The following is a 21,810-nucleotide window of genomic DNA, read 5'->3' as shown; positions in this document are numbered from 1 at the left end:
ACTCACTAGCTGGTTCAGTGAAAGAGACAGATCAGCTTTTGTAATTGAAAAGGCAGTTCAAATTCAGCAAAATTACAAATGACCAGCAAGAGCTTGAGGATGACCTAGAAGAGTCAAAGATTTGAACATCAAATCTATAAAAACCAAACCTCTTCAGGAAGCTGCTACCAGAACTTCCACTACTGGCACATCTGCGCCTTTGAAATGGCACTCGTAACACTACATACCAAGATAAACAGAGATATTTTTAACATTTAAGTGCCTTAATTTTTAAAGTGACATAGCTTATTTTTTAACATTGAATTTAAATTTTGTTTCAGTTATCCCCGTCTTGTGGTAATTTCAGTCTATGTACACACACATCTGTGTATAAGACACAAATATTAATACATACATATAACAACTATCTTTCCCAAAAAAGATGTAGGTAACAGTTATCAACAAGGCTTGGTCTGAATATTTAAAATCCTGTTAGCCTTTCTATACTTGACACCAGCTTCTCAAAAAAGGCCATAAAGTTAGAAAGAGGGAGAAATAGAATGCTGATAGGTTTCTGATTCTATACAGTATGAACATTTCATTACTATTGTCTATTTAAGTCTTCCTAAATTGTGCTATAAAAATACATTGCATCACTTGGATTTCAACTAGAAACCTCAATGTAACTTCAGAATGTCCTTACAACCTTACACTAAATAACCAAAGATGACAACTAAAAGTGATGCAGGCTTACTCTGGATCAACAACAACAACAACAAAGGAGACAAATAAACATAGCAAACAATTAATGAAAAGACCACCTATAGCATAACAAGCAGATTATTCCTAAATGCTCCTATTTCCTCAATAAAACTAATTTAGGAATGGCTGCTCCACGAAGAGTTTAACAATCCAGATTTTCATTCCCATTAAGTTTTTGTGCAGAACAAATTAAAAATTACAAATTGTTCCTAAAGTTGAAATAAGCTAAATTCTGTATTTTTACAGGTGTAAAATGGAACGACCTGACAGTACCAAAAATATGCAAAGAAGTGGCTAAAAGTAATTATTTTCTATATAATGTAAAAGAGAGGAAGACTTTAATAGCCTGATAAACTTTCTTTCAAGTTCAAGGCTCACAGCAGGAAAGCACAGATATCTGCAGATATGAAATCTTACCTAGTTCTCATAAATGTCCACAGGCTGTGATTCAGCGGACAGGGAGTTGAAGGCTCTTTCTGAGATTAGGCCATTCTGTCCTGTATTTCTGGGACCACATTTTCCCCATCCAAGCTGAGTTGAGGGTACTTTCTACCAGCATGAGTTTCCAGGAAAGGCAGTCGCTGAGCACAGAAGCCTCTTCTGTCAGTGTCCCTAAACTTGCCCTTGGGATGGGCCTCCACATTCCTGTTGTAGGTCAGAACTGCCCAGTGGAATGCAACTCCTCAATATTGGAATGTAAACTTTTCCATGTCAGGCTCTAACCAGTGAAGGGAATATACAGCTATCCAACTGAAATTATACTGGTGGAAAATCCTAATTTACCAAATGATGAAAAATGTAATATTCCGAGATACTAATTTTTCATATCTTCATTTCTTGAAAATGGAAGCATTTACTAAAATGTACTTTCCTCCTTAAAAAATCTAAGCAGATGACTGGACTGATGCCTCTAAACAAAAGCCAATTTATTAATTTAGGACTTATGAAAATATTCACATAACATTGTCTTTAGAGAGCAGAATAGCAATTAACATCAAGAAAAAAAAATCTAACAAGTAACTGCTGATGCCATCAATTCCATTCTCAAAAATCAGTAGACTACACAGGAATAAATTTTAAGAGAAGAGGAAAGTTTGAAAGACATCATAAAAAAATAAAGAATAAATAAAAATTAAAAGACATCATAAAAATGCATTTACTCTTTTAAAAAATAGTCTGTCCTCACTCATTAACAGACAAGCAAAAAAAAAAAAGTAACAGCTATTCAAAACAAGAAGGCATATAAATTGTGTGTGTGTGAATTGTAAATATGAATATAAATTGTGTGTGTGACTCATATAAACTGTTCCTAAAGTGTGGCCTTGAACAGGCTCCTATTTCCGAAGTAACTGTTCGTGAAAACTAAACATACAGCTTCTTTTCAGGCTCATTTAGGAATATTCTAACCATCATCACCCTGCACAGATGCACAGGGGTTCGTCCCTCTGCTCAGGGAATCTGCACATTTAACCTCTGCTTATAAAAATAGAGCTCAAGAGGAAGATGACAAGCAAAGGCCTCCAGGCTGTGTTCTCCCCACTCTGCTCAACCCTCAGTAGCCTGTGGTCTAACTACAGAGGTACTGAGCATCTGATATTTATGCTATTAGCATTTTAACCCCTTAGGAAAAATCTAACCCGCACTGTCTTCAATACCTCTGAAGCAGCAACAGCAAGGGCGCTGCCTCCTGCAGGAGCTGGGCCTCTGCAGCCAGGAGCACTCCCCATCCATCCCCAGTGCTTTCTCTCCAGCTTCGCAGGGAGTCCACATTCCTCCTGGCCCATTTCCTGCTCCGGAGACCCACCCGCCCCTCCTGGCTGCGGCTGAGTTTTGCCTGTCCTACGGGCACTGTTTCCGCATACCAGCCTCCTGACCTCAGCAGCTGCTTGACAGACACTCTTTATCAATTTCTATTAGTTCATTATCCACTCTCCCAAGTCAAGGGCAAGTAGGGAAATCTGCAGTGTCTGCTTGCCTCTGAGTCTTCAAGGTCAAATGCTGAGATGTGCTCAGCAATGCAATTTTGTTACGAAAATTCACCCCAGCAAGGCTCTCCACCCAAGGGATGCTGAACTGTTTACCTGGCTTGAAGGGTTATCATGGAAAAGACCAGCATAAATTTAAATCAAAACAACATGGGCAAAGTGGAAAAAGGCTGCTTTTGCTGTTCTTTTTCCCTTCAAGAGAAAAAAAGGTGGCTCTTACCTCAGCTGGATGGGTGAAGAGAGCAAGCGGTTTTCCCCTCTTGCCACAATCTAACCAGCAAAGGATAGGAGTGTAATGATGGTGGTGTCTATGTCCTCGTGACCAAGGGCTGGAGGACAGCTCAGCTAAACTGATCTGCTACCAGTCTACTCAGTGGCACGGACAGGTCTCTGCTGATCAAACGGCTCTGTATGCAGATGGCAGCGGATCAGTCTGTATAAAAGTTATGGTCCATAACAGCTTCCCCCTCAACATCTAAACACACGTCTCATCCAAAATGCCTATCAAACACTCCCCACTTCATTGTGCAATGCTTGCCGTGTGAGAGATGAATGAAACCCCAAGGTCTCATTTTAAAATGACCCAATTTTATAAAACTCATTAGAGGTAAAATAATCGCAGTAAGAAATACCTGAACAGTTCTATTGTAACGTGTTAATGAGGAAAATGGAAGATGAATTTAAATGAATGGTTCAGATTGGCCCTTAACCGGTAAGAACCTGAACTGATCTTAAGAATCAAAAATCTCAAATTTGGTATTCAACTAAACATTTGATATTCCTTAGAGGCTTCTATGAATGGCACTAAAACCCAACAACCAGCTTCCCCCAAATCCAGCATATGCCATAAAAGAAATTAAAACAGCATGTATGTCTTTGTAAGATAGGACCAAAGTGATAATTCATGTCACTTGAGTAATACTGCATTCATAAATTCTTACAAGTTAAAAGAACACATTTCTAAAAAAAAGGAAAAGCATAAACCCACACACATGTAATTTCTTACAAAGATATCAAGTAATAAAATGTCTATTTAATTCATCTACATGAAATGTAGACATTTCTCACAAGCCATATTGTTTTATTTTGTAAGTAACTGTTTTACTTTAAATAATTTTATTTTGTAAATAATTGTTCCTTCTAATTGTACCAATAAGTAGTCTTAGCAATATTGTTTAACCAGTTTCAGATCTGCCCTTATAGACTTAGATAGTTAAAAACTTACCAATTATCATCAAAAATAAAATACTAGGAATATATTTAGTGAAGTATGTGCATGACCTGGACATTAAAAACTACAAAAGGGTCCTTAACCCTACAAAAGGAAATAACAGAAGACCTAAATAAACTATGAGATATACCATGTTCATGGTTTAGAAGATTCCATATTGTTAAGATAGTAAACCTTCCCAAACTGATTTATCAATTCAGTGCAATCCTAATCAAATCCTAACAAGCATTTGACACTGACAAGCTGATTTTAGAATTATATATGGAAAGGCAAAGATACAGAAGAGGCAAAGAGCTAAAATAATTTTGATAAAGAACAATGTTAGGGATTTATACTACATGATTTCAAAAATTACTATAACACTACACAAATGACAGTGTAAAAGAATTGATATATAGATCAATAGAACAAAAGAAAGAGTCCAGAAACAGACCTGAAAAAATATGGTCCATTAATTTGTAACAAATGTGCCAGTAATGGATTAAAAAAACATATCCTTTTCAATAAATGATTCTGAAACAACTGAATATCTGTATGGAAAAACATAAACCAAACCTCAGTCCTTATACCATATACAAAAATTAAATCAAAATGTATTTCAGACCTAAAAGGAAGAGCTAAGACTATTAAATTTCCAAAAGAAGAACTTGAGAAAATCTTTATGACATCAAGTTAAGAGAAGATTTCTTAAACAGGACACCAAAAGTACAAACTATAAAACACTGACATAATGTACTTATTAAGGTGGAAAGTTTTTGCTTTTAAAAGGCAGAGTTAAGAAAAAGGCAAGCTAAAGATTGGAAGAAAATTTTACAAAATATATCCAAAGAAGGAATGGTACCCAGAATACATAAAGACCACAACTCAAAAATGAGACAGTCAATTCAATTTTTTTTTTTAAAGGTAAAATCCAATTTTTAAAAAAAAAAATTTCCAATGGGTTAACTAACACTTCATCAAAGAAAGTACATGAATGGTCAATAAACATATTAAAAAGTTCTCAACAGAAGTTTCCATTGTGGTGCATGGGAAAGGAGTCCGACTAGGAATCATCAGGTTGTGGGTTTGATGCTTGGCCTCTCTCAGTGGGTTGGGGATCTGGCGTTGCCATGAGCTGTGGTATAGTGAGCTCTGGTGCAGGTCCCAGACGCAGCTCAGATCTGGTGTTGCTGTGGCTCTGTTGTAGACAGGCAGCTGTAACTCCGGTTAGACCCCTAGCCTGGGAACCTCCATATGCTGTGGGTGTGGCCATAAAAATAAAAATAAAAATAAAAATAAATAATTTAAAAAAAATTGTCAACACCAGCCTTCAGAGAAATACATAATAAAACTAGAGTGAAAGGTTAACAAACCCAACTAGGATCCATGAGTATATGCAGGTTCAATCCCTGGACTCACTCAGTAGGTCAAGGATCTGATGTTGCAGTAAGCTGTGGTGTAAGTTGTAGACATGGCTCAGATCCTGCATTGGTGTTGCTGTGGTCTGGGGCAGCAGCTGCAGCTCCAATTTGACCCCTAGCCTGGGAACCTCCATATGCCACTGGTGTGGCCCTAAAAAGACCCTCCCCCCAAAAAAAGAAAAGAATAAAACTAGAGTGAGGTTACTAACACACATCTGCTAGAGTAGCTAAAATGAAAAAGGTTGATAATATCAAATGTTGAAGAAGATGTGGAGCAACCAGGACGCTCAAAAACTGCTAGTGAGAATGCAAAAAGTTACAGCCACTATGGAAAACTGTGTGATAGTTCCTTATAACGATGAATATACATTTAGCACATAACCCAGCAATTCCACTCCCAGGTCTTCATTCAAGAAATAATGAAAACATATGTCCCATAAACAAGATGGTCATGAATGTTGACAGAAGCTGAAAATTGGAAGCAACCCAAACCACCATTTTCAAATTGTTTATAAAAGACAAATACTACCTCACAAAATGCAATAGGATTTATGAAATCGGGCATCTCTTTTACATAAGAACTGAATTTACTGCATGACTTGCTTAAAATAAGACAAAAGGTAATTCTACACTGAAATGGGCAATAAAACTTTAGTTGTCAAAGTCTGTGCCTATAGCCTTCTGATCTTTTAAGCATTTCTTTTTTGCCTCTACTGTAGTCTCCCTATTTACCTGCCACTCCACCCTCCCCCACCCAACCGGATCCCCAAAGCTCTTCAGGTGACTCAATATTCAGATTATATCTTCTCTTACTTCCTGTAGTTCTCCTGTCTGTCAAAGCATGAACCCCATCACATGCCCTAAAATCAAAATAGCCATTTCCCCTCTGACATCCACCCCTGGCAATCCCTCTAGGTTTGGTGAGAGCTGTCAAAAGCATTCCCCTGCCAGATAGGCAAATTCAAAGCATCTTTCAATCCATTTTCTCCCTTCTCTATAACTTCAGTCACTCAATTCCATCAACCAGTCTCCTAAATTACTCTCACAGTGCTCCATCAACTTTCATTTCCATGAAAACACTCGTCAGGCCCTGGGCCTCGGCACACCAAGGCCACAGAGACAGGGTCCCAGTGTCTGGAACCACCAGAGTCCCCCCTTCTATTGACCTTAAACTTTCAATGGCTACAGCCTGGTTTCACAGTCATTGGCCCAGCTGCACAGTTCAAATCTGACTAACCACTTGCTTGTAAGCCCTGCAAAGTGGGGTGTTAAGGTCCAGTCCAGATTGCAGCGACAGACCATCTCCAGGGTCTGGGCCTCGGTAGGGCACCCATCCCGAGCAGGCAATTCCAATAATAAGCCCCATTTGGAAACCTCCACTTGGTCAATTACCTTTCATGTTATCCCCTAATCATCTTTATTGCAAATACAAAGACTCTAATCCAAAGTCTTTTCTACTTTTTGTCCCACAAGTACATTCTTGGAAAAGTGAACACATATTTCATGGGCTTAAGTCGTTATGGGCAGCTCTTCTCCATGTACTAGAAGGACTATAATTACTTTATACTCTGACATAGATAATCAAAAAACCTTTACCTTAGCCACAATGATGCTTCCATGAACAAAACTAACTATATATGCAAAACTAAATATATACACATGAACTACATATAATTAACTATATAAATTAACTATACATAAAATTAACATATAAGAGTTTACTTAATATATGTCAATAATACCTCAATTTTTTTAAGTTCACTTGAATAAGATAAAGATTATAAAACCTGGAAAACTCTCTTCACAGATAACTTCAGGCTGTGTTCCCAAAATTATATAAGTTAAAATACAAAATCAAATGACAAAGTGGTAAACTGAAATGTTCTCAAGATTCTGAGTAACAATTAATTATAATTTTAGACTAAATAAACTACAATGGCAGCAGAAAATTTCTGACATATATATTATATATAATATATATACATACACGCACATCCTGGATGTCATTTAGACTGATAAAATAAAAATAGTCTTGCTATTCATAAAACTGAATTAAGTATGAATACTTAATAGTGGTTTTCTAAATGCACCCTAATGAACCAAAAAAATAATAATAAAATATAGGAAAGTGTTGAACAGATTTGGACCATTGCCCTTTTTTTTTTTTTTTTTTTTTTTTTTTACTTTTTAGTGCCGCACCTGCAGCATATGGAATTTCCCAGGCTACGGGTCTAACCAGAGCAACAGCTGCTGGCCTATGCCACAGGCACAGCAACACCAGATAAGAGCCTTGTCTGTGACCCAGCCCACAGCTCACAGAAACATTAGATCTTTAACCCAATGAGCAAGGCCAGGGATCAAACCCACAACCTCATGGTTCCTGGTTGGATTCATTTCCACTGTGCCAAGGGAACTCCCACCACTGCCCTTATTTTTAAAATTATCTGAAAATGTTTTAAGTAAAAACAGTTATCTTAATGAAACTGACACACTAAGCTGTTTATAGTTATAAAATGTAAATTAAGACATCAAAAAAGACAAAGTAAAACATATCCTTAAATATCTGACTCAAAAAAAAAATTGTAGATAAAAGAACTAAGAACTTCTAGTTATTTAATGTTTATGTAGCTCTACTACACATGTACATTCAATACCAGAAGTTATATTTTATATTTAATTGAAAAAATATTTAACATTAGTAAATCCATAAATGTGTACTAAAAGATCTAAAGAAATATTTTTTTAATATTTAGAACTTGCAGTTCAATATTCTAATCAGTAATAAAATTAAGCAGAAAGCTTTTAAACCCACATTTATTTAAATTCTAACTTTAAAAAGGCAGTGATAACATGTCTAAGCTATTATTTTACTACTTTATTTCAACTATTTCTTTTTTCTTTTTTTTAGGGCTGCACCTACAGCATAGTCTATTTCAACTATTTCTTAATTCTTGAACTACTTTTAAATAATTTCAGTATATCTAGAAAATAAAGTGGGGGTACACAGCACAGAATAACATTCAAATATGATTTTATTTAATATATACTTACATATTATAGATGCAATTTTATAATCATAACATGTATTTTACTGAGTTAAATTATATATTTATAATTAATGTATAAACTATAATTTATGATATAAATTTTATATATTTGTTGTGTATAATTTATATATAATATACATATTTATATACATAATATAATTTATATATAATGTAACTCATAGTAAAATAAAAGAGGGTCCCAGAAGTATAATTAATTGGAAATTTTATTTTAATAAAGACATTCCAATTTCACCAAGTATAATTTGCTTCATATAGCAATCTCTCTCTTAGTAATAGCCTTACTCTTACCATTTTCTGTTAGTGTTCCCAATACTGAAAGTATACTTCTTTAAACAAAAACAAATTTAGTTGCTATGTATTTTAAGACACTTTGAATTCATACAGGTGAAAGAGTAATCCACACATCCCTCCAAACCAAGCCTTTCCCAAAATAACTGCACAAACAAGGGTTCAGAGTTACTTTACACTCATCAATCCCAACATTGCACAGAGAAAAACTATACTGTATTTCATTTACACACTTACATTGGACCCATAAAACCTTTATGAAATGTAATATTCACTTCTGCAAGAAAAATCAGACCATCTCTGCAAATATGGACTTTGAAGGTGAACTCACACACTCATTTACACAAGGGCATAGTTAGCAAATTCCCTGACTGAAGACTTCAAGCATCAGAGACCTGTGCTTACCACATCAACTCTACACACCAACATACCAGAGACCTTCCTCGAAGGCTACTTACCTTGTAAGGACACTACCAACGCCAGTGTTCCAAGGACGACAAAAGACGAAAGTCTGACTTACAGGTACAGCTCACCTGCAAAGCTGTAGTTATAGCAACCAAATTCCCAACTCAGCCACTGAGCTCCCTCTCTAGAGAACAGTACTACTCTGTGCATCAGGCATCACGTGGGAACATGGCTTAAGGGGCGGGGGGGGGGGAGGTCCAAAAGATGCTAAAATCCCTTTAGCTTTCTAAGATGAAGATGCCTTCCATGGAAGCAGAAAGCACAGCTAATACCCAAACGGGGAGTGTTGTAGTCTATCCTGTTCTATCTTTTAACATATTTTACTCTGTTCCTTTAATTTAGACATCTACTCTATTTCAAAGTTAACACAGGATATACTTACATCAGGTGCAACCATAACTCTCCCTTCAATATCATCAACTCTGGTCAAACCAAACTCATATTTGTTTCAAAATTTGCCTTCTTTGGAACTCCTTCCTTAACATCGTTACTATATGTGTTTACCTTACATGTGTGTGTGTCATGGGACTACCTGGATTTGTGTCACCTTCAGGTAGGACATGAAGGGGTTACAGATGACTTAAGGGCAAAGGAACATGGCACAGGTCTAGGAAAAGGAGGGTCTGGTAAAGGAAGATGACACACTCTAAGAGTGTGAGAGAAACCTCAGAGCATACATAACAGAGGCTGCTGGCCACCTGCTCAATATACACTTTCCTCTTTCTCCTTAGAAGGATTTTTTTATATTATTCTGAGAATGTCTCTCAGAATAAAAGACAACAGGTCTCAGGCTCCTGGATGGCGGGAAGTGGCCATATGACCTCACCTGGACAATGTGCTATGAAAAGAAAATCTGTCTCAAGGATGGAAATAAACTTTTTGCTCCTCTGTCTTCCCCCTACTTCTAGCTCCCAATGCAGAGGTGATGGCTGGAGGCTGGCAGCCATCCTGTGCCCTGAGGTGACATTGATGGATGCTCTGAGCAGAGAAGGATGGGAGCCTGAAGTTGTCCTGGACTGGACCTTCACGGTTCTCCTAGAGGAGAGAAAACATAGCTCCTACTCTGTTTATGCAGTTGTGGTATGCAATCAAAATTAATAATTTCACCATAATTAATACAGACAGCAAACAATACCCAGTAAGATGCTATCTGCCCTTTCCCCTCTCCTGCACCCCACAGATGGAGCAGGGCCCCAGCCCAGGCTCCCTGCATGCCTTCCTCTATCATGCTGCAGTCCCATTCTCTCCTGACTCTCCTCCTCCTCCTCTATGCTAACCTGACTTTCAATAAATTATAGCTTATTACAAGTAATTTCTAAAAGGGAGTTCGTTAGCATAATATTGTTAAACTTTTTTTAAAGGTGATTTTTAGAGGGACATATTAAAAATATAATCCTGAACCGATATGATTCAACAAATATTTGTTAAATACCTGCTCTGTTCTAGGCACTAGAGAAGCAAAGATAAGTAATAAAGTCCTTGCCTTTAAAGAATCTTATGTTTAGAAAACATGTGGTTTTCATCGGTGGGTTAGGAGGACTGAGGGGGCAGGAAGGGAGATGCCAACAACGGGGTGGCTGTCCCAGGCACAGAAGCAGCTGGGCAAGGTGAGCTTACAGATGTTCTTTCTGAGCTGCCCCCATGTCTCACTAAGGAAGCTGGACTTTACCTGTTTGGCTGCTGAATGTCATCTAAGCTCATCATGCAAGGGATCAACAAGAGAAAGTCTGTGCTTTTACACGATGATATGGGTTCACTATGGAAAAAACCCCGAAAACAGGTGGCTGGGGGGAGGGGGGCGCTCTAACAGAGCAGGTGACAATTTAACAAAGGCACAGACAGTGGTAATGGAGGCAGGTGACTTGACAGACGTGGTCATTTCTAACTCTGAAGTGCTTTTATTTAAAAAAAAAAAAAAAATTGTCAGGGGAGAAAAGTGGGGTCAGAGCTGAGACTCAAAGAAATTTCTAGAGTAGATGGCAAGCTGTTTATTAAAAGATGAGAGACAGAAAAGCATTCTGGTACACCTTCAAGCCCTGCTCCTTTCTCCCCTTTACTGAGTGCTCTGACAATGCACACACTGCCGCCTGCCCCCAAACAGCTTGAAATTGCTGGGGGGTGGGAGATGATGCCACAGATGACCAGATAACCACATGTCCATGACTATATCCAGGGGGCAGTCAACACTCCTGTTTTACAACTTCTCTCTCACCAAAACTCCACATCCACAAAACCTACCCAAACCTACCCATTAACCTGTAGCTCTGACCGTAAGCCTAGAGGAAGGGTGGCACCCTCTCCCTCTTTCCCAAGCCAACACCCCCTGGCTCGTGGGCTTCACCCACTTCTGCTCCATCCTCCTTCCTTCCTGGACACAGCCCCCTCTAGAGTGTCAATTCCATAAACACATGAACACGCACCAGCATCTGCTTTTTTTTTTTTTTGCTTTTTTAGGGCCACACACATGGCATATGGAGGTTCCCAGGCTAGGGGTCTAATAGGAGCTAAAGCTGCCAGCTTACACCATAGCTCACAGCAACAGTGGATCTTTAACCCACTAAGCGAGGCCAGGGATCAAACCTGCAACCTCATGGTTTCCAGTCAGATCCATTTCCGCTGAGCCACAACAGGAAATCTTCTCCTTTTAGAGGCAAAGCCCTCTTGATCTCCCAACCCCGTTCCCCTGCTCCTCTTCACTGTGAAATTTCTGGAAAAGATTACATTTCCCTTTCATCAGGGCTCATCTTCACGGCGTCTCCACCTCAAGCTCCACTTCACCGAGACTCGTTTGTTCTGGTCAAGGGACCTCCATGGTGCTGTCCCTAGTCTCACCTTATGGATGCTCCAGGAAGCAGTGGACAAACAGGCCCCTTCTCAAAACAATTATCACCTGGCTTTGATGACAGAGGGTGGGACCTCTCTGTGTCAGCGCCGTGTCTAGGCAGGCACGGGAGGCCCTGAAGGACACTTGACAGAAGCCTGAGTGAGACAGAGGGATGCAACAGAAGGAAGCACAGGTGGGTGACTTAGTGCAGAGGACAGAGGAGAAAGCCCCACGCCCCGACTCCCTTAGCAACACAGCAAGGATAACGTGATCCCGGAAGTCAGTCCCAGTCATTTTGCTCGTCACTTCAATCACCTTTTTGGTAAACAATTCTCCTGCGATAGGAAAGTTATCCAGACATGTTCCTCCTAGTAACTAGGTTCAACCAATAAATACTTTAAAAGAACACTGCATTCACCCTTTTCTCTTGATACCTATCTGTTTGACTTAATAATCACATTACCTATGAAGTAGACACTTTGGTGATCTGATACAGCTATGTCAGTTTTCTTACTGCTGCTGGGCTGCATGTGGGGGAAAACTGCAGAAGACTGAGGGGAGACAGTCAAGTCCCAGAGGACTGGCCCTTGCACACACACCTTTATGCCTACAGGTATACATTTTAATCTGATTATATTTTCAGTTATACATATAACTGGGAGTACAGATCAAATTGAACTACATTTCTATGACCCCCCACCCCCGGCCTAAACAACTACTTTCATTAACTGGCCAGCTACAGGCCCCAGTCACCTGCTTCTGCAAAATAAGGTGATAATGGACTGTACAGAATAATGTATAATAAAGTGGTTCTTATAACTTGGCAGCCCTTACTAATTCTGTCACCCACTGACTTTAGGTCATTCTGGATGACAATTAAACAAAGTTTTATGGAAGGGAGGGAGGGTAGGAGGGAGACTTTTCTTCTTTCAAAGAAATATTAGTGCTGCCTGTAAGAAAATCATGAAAAGCTGATGCACCACCTCAGTCAACCCTGTGATGTCACTGATATCTACCCATGTGACAAGGTAAGACCAATACCTTATTTTTAACCTTTGGTGAGGCAGTTTTACGATGATTATAGCTGTCCTTTTATTTTTCTATGTTCCCCATTCTTTCTTCAACAACCACGCTTCCCCCTCCATGCCAAGTCCGTGCTGCCGTTGCTGTGATCCTGCTGGTTTCTGGAGGTAAATCTCACCTGGGTGCACAATTTGTGCAGAATTCTGATCCTCACTTCTCTTCACACCTTTTGCATACACTGGATGTCCACAAGGTATACTTTTAACAGAATTCACCAGCAAGTTATTTTTTAAACGCCATCCTCCATCTCTAACTAGGCACTATATCACATGCCATAACAGAGGTGTACTTTCCAGAACATGAGTTTCTAATCCTATACAGTTCTTTCCATGGAATAAGGAATATCTAATTGTTTTTAGTCCCTACCACATAGACCACTGAAGCATTCTTCCATTGTTCCACCCTCTTTCATTACTGAAAAAAAACTAGCAAGTTTTCAGAGAGATCAATTAACTTATCACAAAGCATTGGCAAGCAGAAAGGAGGCCTGTGATTTTTTAGACTCAAGTAGCTCATTGTCACGTGAATCGTAATGAGAACAGTATTTCAGCCTCTCAGAACTGATTAGTTAAATGTCTTATTTCCCCACTTCTCCTCATTAGAGCTGCCAGCTCTAATTTAAAATGTGATTATTGAGAGTACCATAGCATAATTTTAATTTCTAAATTGTGGGTTTATTTGGTATCAATGGAAGAGAGGCGTTACTTGTACATGGACACAGCTACCAGGGCACAAGTACGCGGCGCCCACCCTTCTTCCAGACACCTGCCAGCATCACCTGAGACCTCGCTGCCCTCAGTCCTGGCCTTCCACAAGGGATGCAGGTTTGTAAACTGGCCACTCCATAACACACCATCACCAACACTTTCAAAACCGTGCCACACCCCCAAGTGCACTTCTCTCCCAAACGGCCCTTTTCTCGCACTCCTACTCAAGCTATTGTCTATAAACATGTTTAGATAGTCATCCTCCACTCATGCTCTTTACAATGTTCTGATTTCCTTCCCGATCACTGCCCAACAATATAAATCAAAAACCCAACTCAGAATTTACTTCCTTAAGTGCCACCCTTGGGACCATCCACATGCATTCAAATACCCCGGTCTTTGAAGGGGTTTTGCATTCGGGGCAGTCTTTGCTATCCTAATTTATGCTGCACCACTTACTGCCACCTTGGCAATTTTCTGATGTCGCACATATGCCTGCCTCATCTCCCCAAGTGATATTAAATCACATGCCAGCAGGGAGTGGACCGCCTTGCATCTACTGCAGATGCCAGAACTCTGAGGCCAAACAGCAGGGCTCCGTGCAAATTTCAACCAATGTTGGAAAAACACAGAAATATGCCTTCACATTGGACCTCTACCAAACCTATTCCAGAATTAGACGGAATAACCTGTAAATAGGAAAAGGGCCCAGGAACCAAGCCTCGATTGTGACAGCATTTCAGCATTCGGCTATTCCCACAGACAGTCCCTCTGCCAGTTACAGACATGCTCTCTTATGACACACGTGCCCTAGAGATGGCTTTGCCTACTAAGTCTGCCACCTGAGGAAACCTGAACCTAGGAACTAAGGCCATGCACTGGAAGCCTTCACCCCTCTGGCTCCCAGCTTTAAGTACAAACTTTCTCTGGGCATCTTCCAAGCTCCTAGGTTTGCCAGTAGCCTGGGTGTATGTTTTCCTTTAACCTTACAGCCCCTATTCATTGATATGAAGGAGGAGACTGTTTACCACCTGCTCTGTATAGGATAAATACAGAAAGCTTTTTACCATCAGAGCAATGAAAATATGATTTGTTTATGATTAAATAAGGTGTGCATGATCATTACTATCAAAAGGCCCTTCCTTGGAGGTCTCTAGGATAAAATTAATTTTATGGAGAAAATCAGCTTCTGTGTTTTAGCAGGAGTGGGGATTTTGGGGATTGTGACCAACATAAATTCAAAAAGAGTCTGTATAATAACAATTCTTCATGTCTTACACATATCATGTATTACTTTTTCTTCCTTGCAAATAGCTGTAAAAGTGATTGATAGAATAGTAGAAAAAGACTCTGGTTCCATGAGTTAAAATAAGCCTGGGTAAATTATCTCCTCCTCTAACAAAAAATCCAAACAGCAAGTTGAAAATTTAGAAACACAGCCTAAGCCTTTATCCTTATCACCTAAATTAGAATTATCAGCCTTTCAGGGAAATCGGCAGCCCCAAAATAACATTAATCCAAGTTATTATTCTGTGACTTTACTATAACTAGGCTTCAGCATTAGTAGAGTGGGGCAATTTTAGAACTGAGAAAATTTAGGCATACATCAATTTCTTTTACTGTTACTTAAATACACTGATTTAAAGCACATTAGGATGATAAACGTTGTTGCTATTTACCTGCCCATTGTGTAAAGAAAACCAAATGTTCCTTAAAAACCATTTCTAAACCTGCAACTTCAGCTAAGATAATTTGCATCTACTGCTTTCCAGCCTCACTGCTGCTGCAAAAGATGCCTTTGAAAAAATGAGGGGGGAAAACACCTTTCTCCAGATACCACACCATCCTCATCTGTCACTGTTTTTCTTTGTTGTTGTTGTTTTTTAATTTTACAGCCACACCTGCAACATATGGAAGTTCCTGGGCTAGGGGTCAAATCAGAGCTGCAGCTGCCCACCTACATCACAGCCACAGCAGCATAAGATCCAAGCAAACCCACATCCTCACAGAGACTATGTCGGGTTCCTAACTCGCTGAGCTACAAGGGGAACTCCATTGTCACTGTCTTAATATAACAACCTACCAGGACTCTGGATGTAAATAGCATGTTACAGAGATGAGTGGGGCACAACTTAGTGGACAAGTCGGTAACCACAACTGCTTTGCTTAGAGGCTTGGAAAAACACACACCATTTATACCATTTCTATATTCGTCTATGGCAAGTGTCCCCTCTGGCATGTCCCTAAATGAGAAAAACATAACCTCTGCTGTATTCCGAGGTCACCTCGGCTCATCATCCTGCTGATCATACAAAGGCACTGAGTTTATTTTAAATAAGACTTAAGGAAAAACCTAACTATAAATTGTATGTTGCTTCAAGAACACAAAATACACTCCAGATAAGAGTTCTACTTTATCCTAGGGCAGCATTATATGTAACACCATTGCTATATGTAACATGTAAGTGACATGACGGCCACTTGCGTAAAGATCTATGTTTCCAAACTTGGTAAATTTCTAATAAGTTTACAGTCAAATTCATAAAACAACATTCTAATCACTGAAGGGCCTCGAAGTGGGGCAGAGAGAGTAGGCTGACTCTGAGACAGGCATAAAGGACTTCCTAAGTGCCATCAGTGTTAAAAATCTTACTGAAGAACAATAGTTGGGCTTGAACAACCAGAGTAAAGTACATAGCCAAAACAACCTTCACCTGTCTAAAAGGAGGACAAAAATGAAATAAATAAATATAATGTTGGCCTAAATGTTAACGAAGGAATTCAGTAAAGCTAATGAAATGTGGAAGCCCAAGAACAGATTTTCTGGGCTGAACATCACCCTTCATGCTTGATGGTTTCGGGGGTCAAAGCAATTGCAGGAAAATCAGTTAAAGGAAAATGGGAGTTCCCATTGTGGCTCGGTGGTTAACAAATCCAACTAGAAACCACGACGTTGTGGGTTCAATCCCTGGCCTTCCTCAGCGGGTTAAGGATCCAGCGTTGCCATGAGGTGCAGTGTGGGTCACAGATGCGGCTTGGATCTGGCATTGCTGTGGCTGTGGCATAGGCCGGCAGCTGCAGCTCCAATTTGACCCCTAGCCTGGGAACCACCATGTGCCACGGATGCAACTCTAGAAGAGACCAAAAAAAAAAGGAAAATGCTGTCCAAACTGCTTTGATCCAAACTAGCTATTCAGGCTACATTACCTGTCAAAATGAGTTAAAACATTCAGGAGAAGGATCAGATTATTTATTACATATACTGATAACCAATTTCCAGGCTAACATGAGAAAAGGATGGTCAATGCAGGAAGTCGCCTGTGAACTGGCTGTTTTATAAAACCTGACTGCTCCTTGCACCGAATCTACATTACACTTTAATCCAGCCTCAATGTTTCCTGGAGAAAGAAATACTCACTGATGCCTACCTTGAACACAGGACCAGCACAGGCTCCTACTCACTACAACAATCTCAGGACTATTCCTCAGGCAACAGCTCCAAAGGAAACAAACAACTTGGACCCAGCAAAGGTCACCAGGTGCCACATGAAGAAATAACCTATAAATAGCCCTGGCTTGTCATTCAGTCTGAAACATCATCCTTTCCCCTCATCCCAGTAAAGTCCTGACCTGCAAGCTTTTGACAGTCTGCCAGAGAAAGAGTAACTGAAGTCATCTTTGAAAATAATTAGCTACAGACTCCAATGTGTTCATGAAATAGGTCTGGACTGCAAGTCTTCTTTCTCCTACAACAGCAGGTATCTGAACACTGGGTTCCTGTCCCAGAAGTTGGGACAAGCTGTCACTTGTCCTACTTGACTAGCTGATGATGGCTGGTGGTCAAGAAAGGCAGTCACATGCTCCTTTGCTGTTCTAGGAACTCGGTCTACAGATTTAATTTGTACAACAGAACTTGTATCAAGATGATGATGGTGTTATCAACCTTGGTTTTCTCTAAGATGCATAAACTTCAAATCACATTCTTTTCTTCTTTTTTTTTTCTTTTTACAGATATATCTGCAGCATATGAAGTCCCAGGCAAGGGGTGGAATCAGAACTGCAGCTACCAGCCTGTTCCACAGCCACAGCAACATGAGACACAAGCCACATCTTCAACCTACACTGCAGCTTGTGGCAACACGAGATCCTTAACCAAATGAGTAGGCCAGGATCAAACCCACATCCGCATGATACTAGTTGGGTTTTTAACCTGCTGAGCTACAACAGAAAACCCCAAATCACATTCTTTATAGCATTATTTATTTATTTATTTATTTTTGTCTTTTTGCCTTTTCTAGGGCTGCTCCCACGGCATATGGAGGTTCGCAGGCTAGGTCTAATCGGAGCTGTAGTCGCCGGCCTACACCAGAGCCACAGCAACTCGGGATCCGAGCCACATCTGTGACCTACACCACAGCTCACAGCAACACCAGATCCTTAATGCACTAAGCAAGGCCAGGGATCGAAATACAACCTCATGGTTCCTAGTCGGATTCGTTAACCACTGAGCCACGATGGGAACTCCTATAGCATCATTTATAATGAAAAGTATGGAAAATTTACCCCTTAACAATTATTAATCAAATTGTGGTTAAGTTCAAATAACTGAACATGAGGCAGATGTGAAAAGGCATAAAGAGTGAGCCTTTATAAAGAGTTTTTGATGTAATGAGGTAAGCATATATACATTCTTGAAATCAGCAAGATATTAAATTGTTTATAAAGTGTGCTCTTAAGTATGCAGCCCACATACATGTAAGACTAGACGGAAAAAGACTAGAATATTAAAGAATGACTACCTTGCATGAGAGACTTTAGGTGATGGTTTTCCTTCTCTTTATCTGTGATAATTTGTATAGTAATTACCACTACTTTTTAAATAAAAATTAAATGTAAGTTTTAGAATAAGCCAGTGCCTAAACATTTATTTGCCTCTGCACACTTTCAAGTTCAGAAACCGTCAGAGCCTTCAGAAGGGAGCCAGCAGCTACTTCTATCTGCTGCTCTGTGCTCCGTTCCTCAGGAGACAGAATCCGTGATGATGGGAGGGCATTCTCCGGGTCACGCCAGGGGTCATGCTGAGGATCATGCCAGGAGTCACGCCAGGCCACCCAGGCAGACCGGAGGGTGGATGGCCACCAGCCCACCTACACTGCCAGAGTCTCCTTGGTTATAAATACAGGGAATGACATGCCTTCCTCAAAGGACAGTCGTGAAATTAAATGATTCCACACACATAATTAAATAATTCCACATAAGGCTTTTCCAATGATGCCAGACAAACAGCACTAGCCGCCACAGCCTTTAGCCTCTTTCCATCATCATTTTTGTGCCACTACAACTGCCACCACCAAGGGCACTACCACCCTCTAACGTTTGCTACTGAAAGAATAGCAAACAAATAGGCGAGGGAGTTTCCTGCCCTGTGGGGCCATTTTCCAGGGAGAATAAGGCCTGCCGATAAGGGAGGAGCAGCAGGGCAGGAGCAGGAGGCCTGGGGGCTGCACTGGAGGTTGCTCCCAACAGCTGCAGTGCCTTGGCATCTGGCTCTGCTGCTCAGGGCCCTCCCAACACCTTCTGTGCCTCTCCCAGGCCGCTATGAATCACCTGGCCCCGCCTCGCTCACAGGCATTATGAAACCTGCTCACATCTTTAAGACACATTCTTACCATAATTCCTTCAGAGTGATGTATCAAGAATTCATCTTCAGGTTTTTATGAGCAAGTTCGGTGACAGGAAGTGGGGAATGGAAGAGCTACACTTTAATAAACTGAGTCAATTTTAATCAAATATTGTTTAGTCATTTTATTTTACTATTATTTTTTTGGCCACGCTGACAACACACAGAAGTTCCAGGACCAGGGATCAAACCTATTCACAGCAGTGACCAGTGCCATAGCAGTGACAATGCCAGATCCTTAACCCACTGAGCCACCCGGGATTGCCTATCAGCTAAAATTTAAAAATCTTCGGTTGAAATAAAAATACTTAATTGTTAAAAACACACAATTGGGAGTGGAAATAACTCCTGAAATTCAGAAGTGTTGGGGACCCTCAGGAAGCCGCACACAGGCAGCCATACTCACAGCAGGTGAGCCCTGACCCCCTTTGGCCACACCTGATGGGAACCAGGTACTGGGTGCCCCCAGCCCACCACCCAGATTGTAGCCTGAAGGTCCAGAGGAAAGACACAAGCACGACCTGGTCTTTGGTACAAACGTCAGGGACTCAAGCCATGAATCAGGAGTTAGTACAAGAGGCCAGAGCAGGGGGGTTCTGCAGATGGTGCTGGGGTGAGACCACAGGGCCCCAGACACAGCAGCCCCTGCCTTCGCCTTCCAGCTCCACTGAGCCCTCTTGGGCTCTAGTGTACAAGATGTCCCGTTACAGAGGCAGCTTCAGTCCCGATGAGCAAACAGGTCCTCAACTAGCCTGTATGTTCAAGTAACCCGTAACCAGCATGTGCCTTGTTCTTGTCCTCTGTAGAGACTAGAACAGGGTTTACAGGGTAGAAGAGTCTTGTCTTAGAGATTCAAGTTATCAATACCCAAGCGCTTTCTTGCTTTGTGTCAGCAGAGGAGGAAGTCGGAAGAGAGAAGAATTCTGCAAAAGAACTCATTCTGCCAAAGGATTTCAGGCTTCACAGAAAATCTGTTGCAGAACCTCTGTACCATACCTGCTCCGTGGAAGAAACATGGATTCCTTAATGAACACGGACCCAGAGAGAAGGATGTACCAGCAGGTCCCAATGTCATCAGGACTGAAAAGAAAAGAAAAGAAGATGATTATCTCTAAACAGACCAAGAAAATCAAAACATACATAGCACACAGCACTCTAGAATCCTGAAGAACAATGAAACAGCATAAATCATGTACATGGACCATCGTTATTCAACTCTTGGAATCACTTTTTAATCACTTAACACCCAAATAAGCTAAACATATTTATCAGTATATTTAAATGTTTTAAATGTTCCTTAGACCTACAGCACCTACCATTCTGAGAAATATTGCTTAATTTTTTTGGAACTTCAAATGCCTTCCCTTGTTTCATAAAGCAAAAAATACCAAGAGGCAAACAGTAAAACCTAGTTTTCTCACTCCTCTGTCTACCAAGCCCCCCCACCCACTTCTCTACCACACTTGCTGAAATCCTTCCAGAATGTCCCAAGGCACATACGCACAGAGATAGACCCTTATTCTCATTCCCACCACCATCTCTTTCTCTTTTCACAAAAAAAATCACCCTGTGTTCTTCCTTTGTGCAAACTCAGAGATCTTCTCATCAGAAGACAACATTCTTGTTAGAGGTAGCAACCCCCTATTGCCAGTCATTTCAGTGGTTTTTAACGTATGCAATTATTTTAGAAGAAAATAAAGACTACAATGAATAAGCTTATATCCACAGTAGTAACTGTAATTAGTAACTTGATATGCAGCTGCTGCGTCCAAAGGCATGGACACTGTAATGCTGATAAATACTGTCATGGTGTCCTCCCTGCCCAGGTGGGCAGCATCTTATGTGCCGACCTATGGCCTCCCCTATTTTATGATCAGGGCTATTCCAGGTGCTGAGAATACTTCAGGAAGTAACAACAACCAAGATCCATGCCCTCATGGAGCTTCTATTCTGGTGGGACAGTATATACAATAAACAATAAAAATAATAATTTGTAAATTATAAACCTGTGCTCCAAGGAATAGGTTGGTGTAGGGTAAGGAAAGTAGGAGTGGTTGCTACAAAATTTTTTTTTTTTTTTTTGCTTTGTAGTTAGCATATGGAGGTTCCCAGGCTAGGGGTCGAATAAGAGCTACAGATGCCAGTCTATACTACAGCCACAGCAACGCTGGATCCTTAACCCACTGAGCGAGGCCAGATATATTGAACCCGCAACCTCGTGGTTCCTAGTCGGATCCGTTTCCACTGTGCCATGATAGGAACTCCGTATGTTACAATTTTGAACGGGTCAGGACAGGTCTCACAGAGAAGAGAGCATATCTGAGCAAAGAAGGCAAGC

General features: G+C 40.5%; 1 protein-coding gene across 13 annotated transcripts in view; it reads right to left on the bottom strand.

Moving 5' to 3' along the window:
* The window catches only part of RAPGEF2 (Rap guanine nucleotide exchange factor 2), a 256,095-nt gene that overhangs the window by 127,966 nt on the left and 106,319 nt on the right, over positions 1–21,810 (bottom strand). For 10 of the 13 annotated variants that reach the window (XM_084972184.1, XM_084972195.1, XM_084972196.1 and 7 more), the window contains one exon: positions 20,469–20,552. In XM_084972184.1, the coding sequence (XP_084828310.1) occupies positions 20,469–20,552 (84 nt within the window). Of the gene's footprint in view, positions 1–1,158; positions 2,531–20,468; positions 20,553–21,810 lie in introns of those variants that run through there. The other 3 variants (XM_084972185.1, XM_084972191.1, XM_084972186.1) reach the window with 1 other exon arrangement.

Source organism: Sus scrofa, chromosome 8, assembly GCF_054392235.1.
Source record: "Sus scrofa isolate SSC_HxYL_T2T_F1_AM1 chromosome 8, Sscrofa_HxYL_maternal_Yorkshire_Landrace_v2.0, whole genome shotgun sequence".
Lineage (NCBI taxonomy): Eukaryota > Metazoa > Chordata > Mammalia > Artiodactyla > Suidae > Sus > Sus scrofa.
The sequence above is the reverse complement of the archived record's forward strand: the minus strand, read 5'-3'. Positions and strand labels throughout refer to the sequence as shown.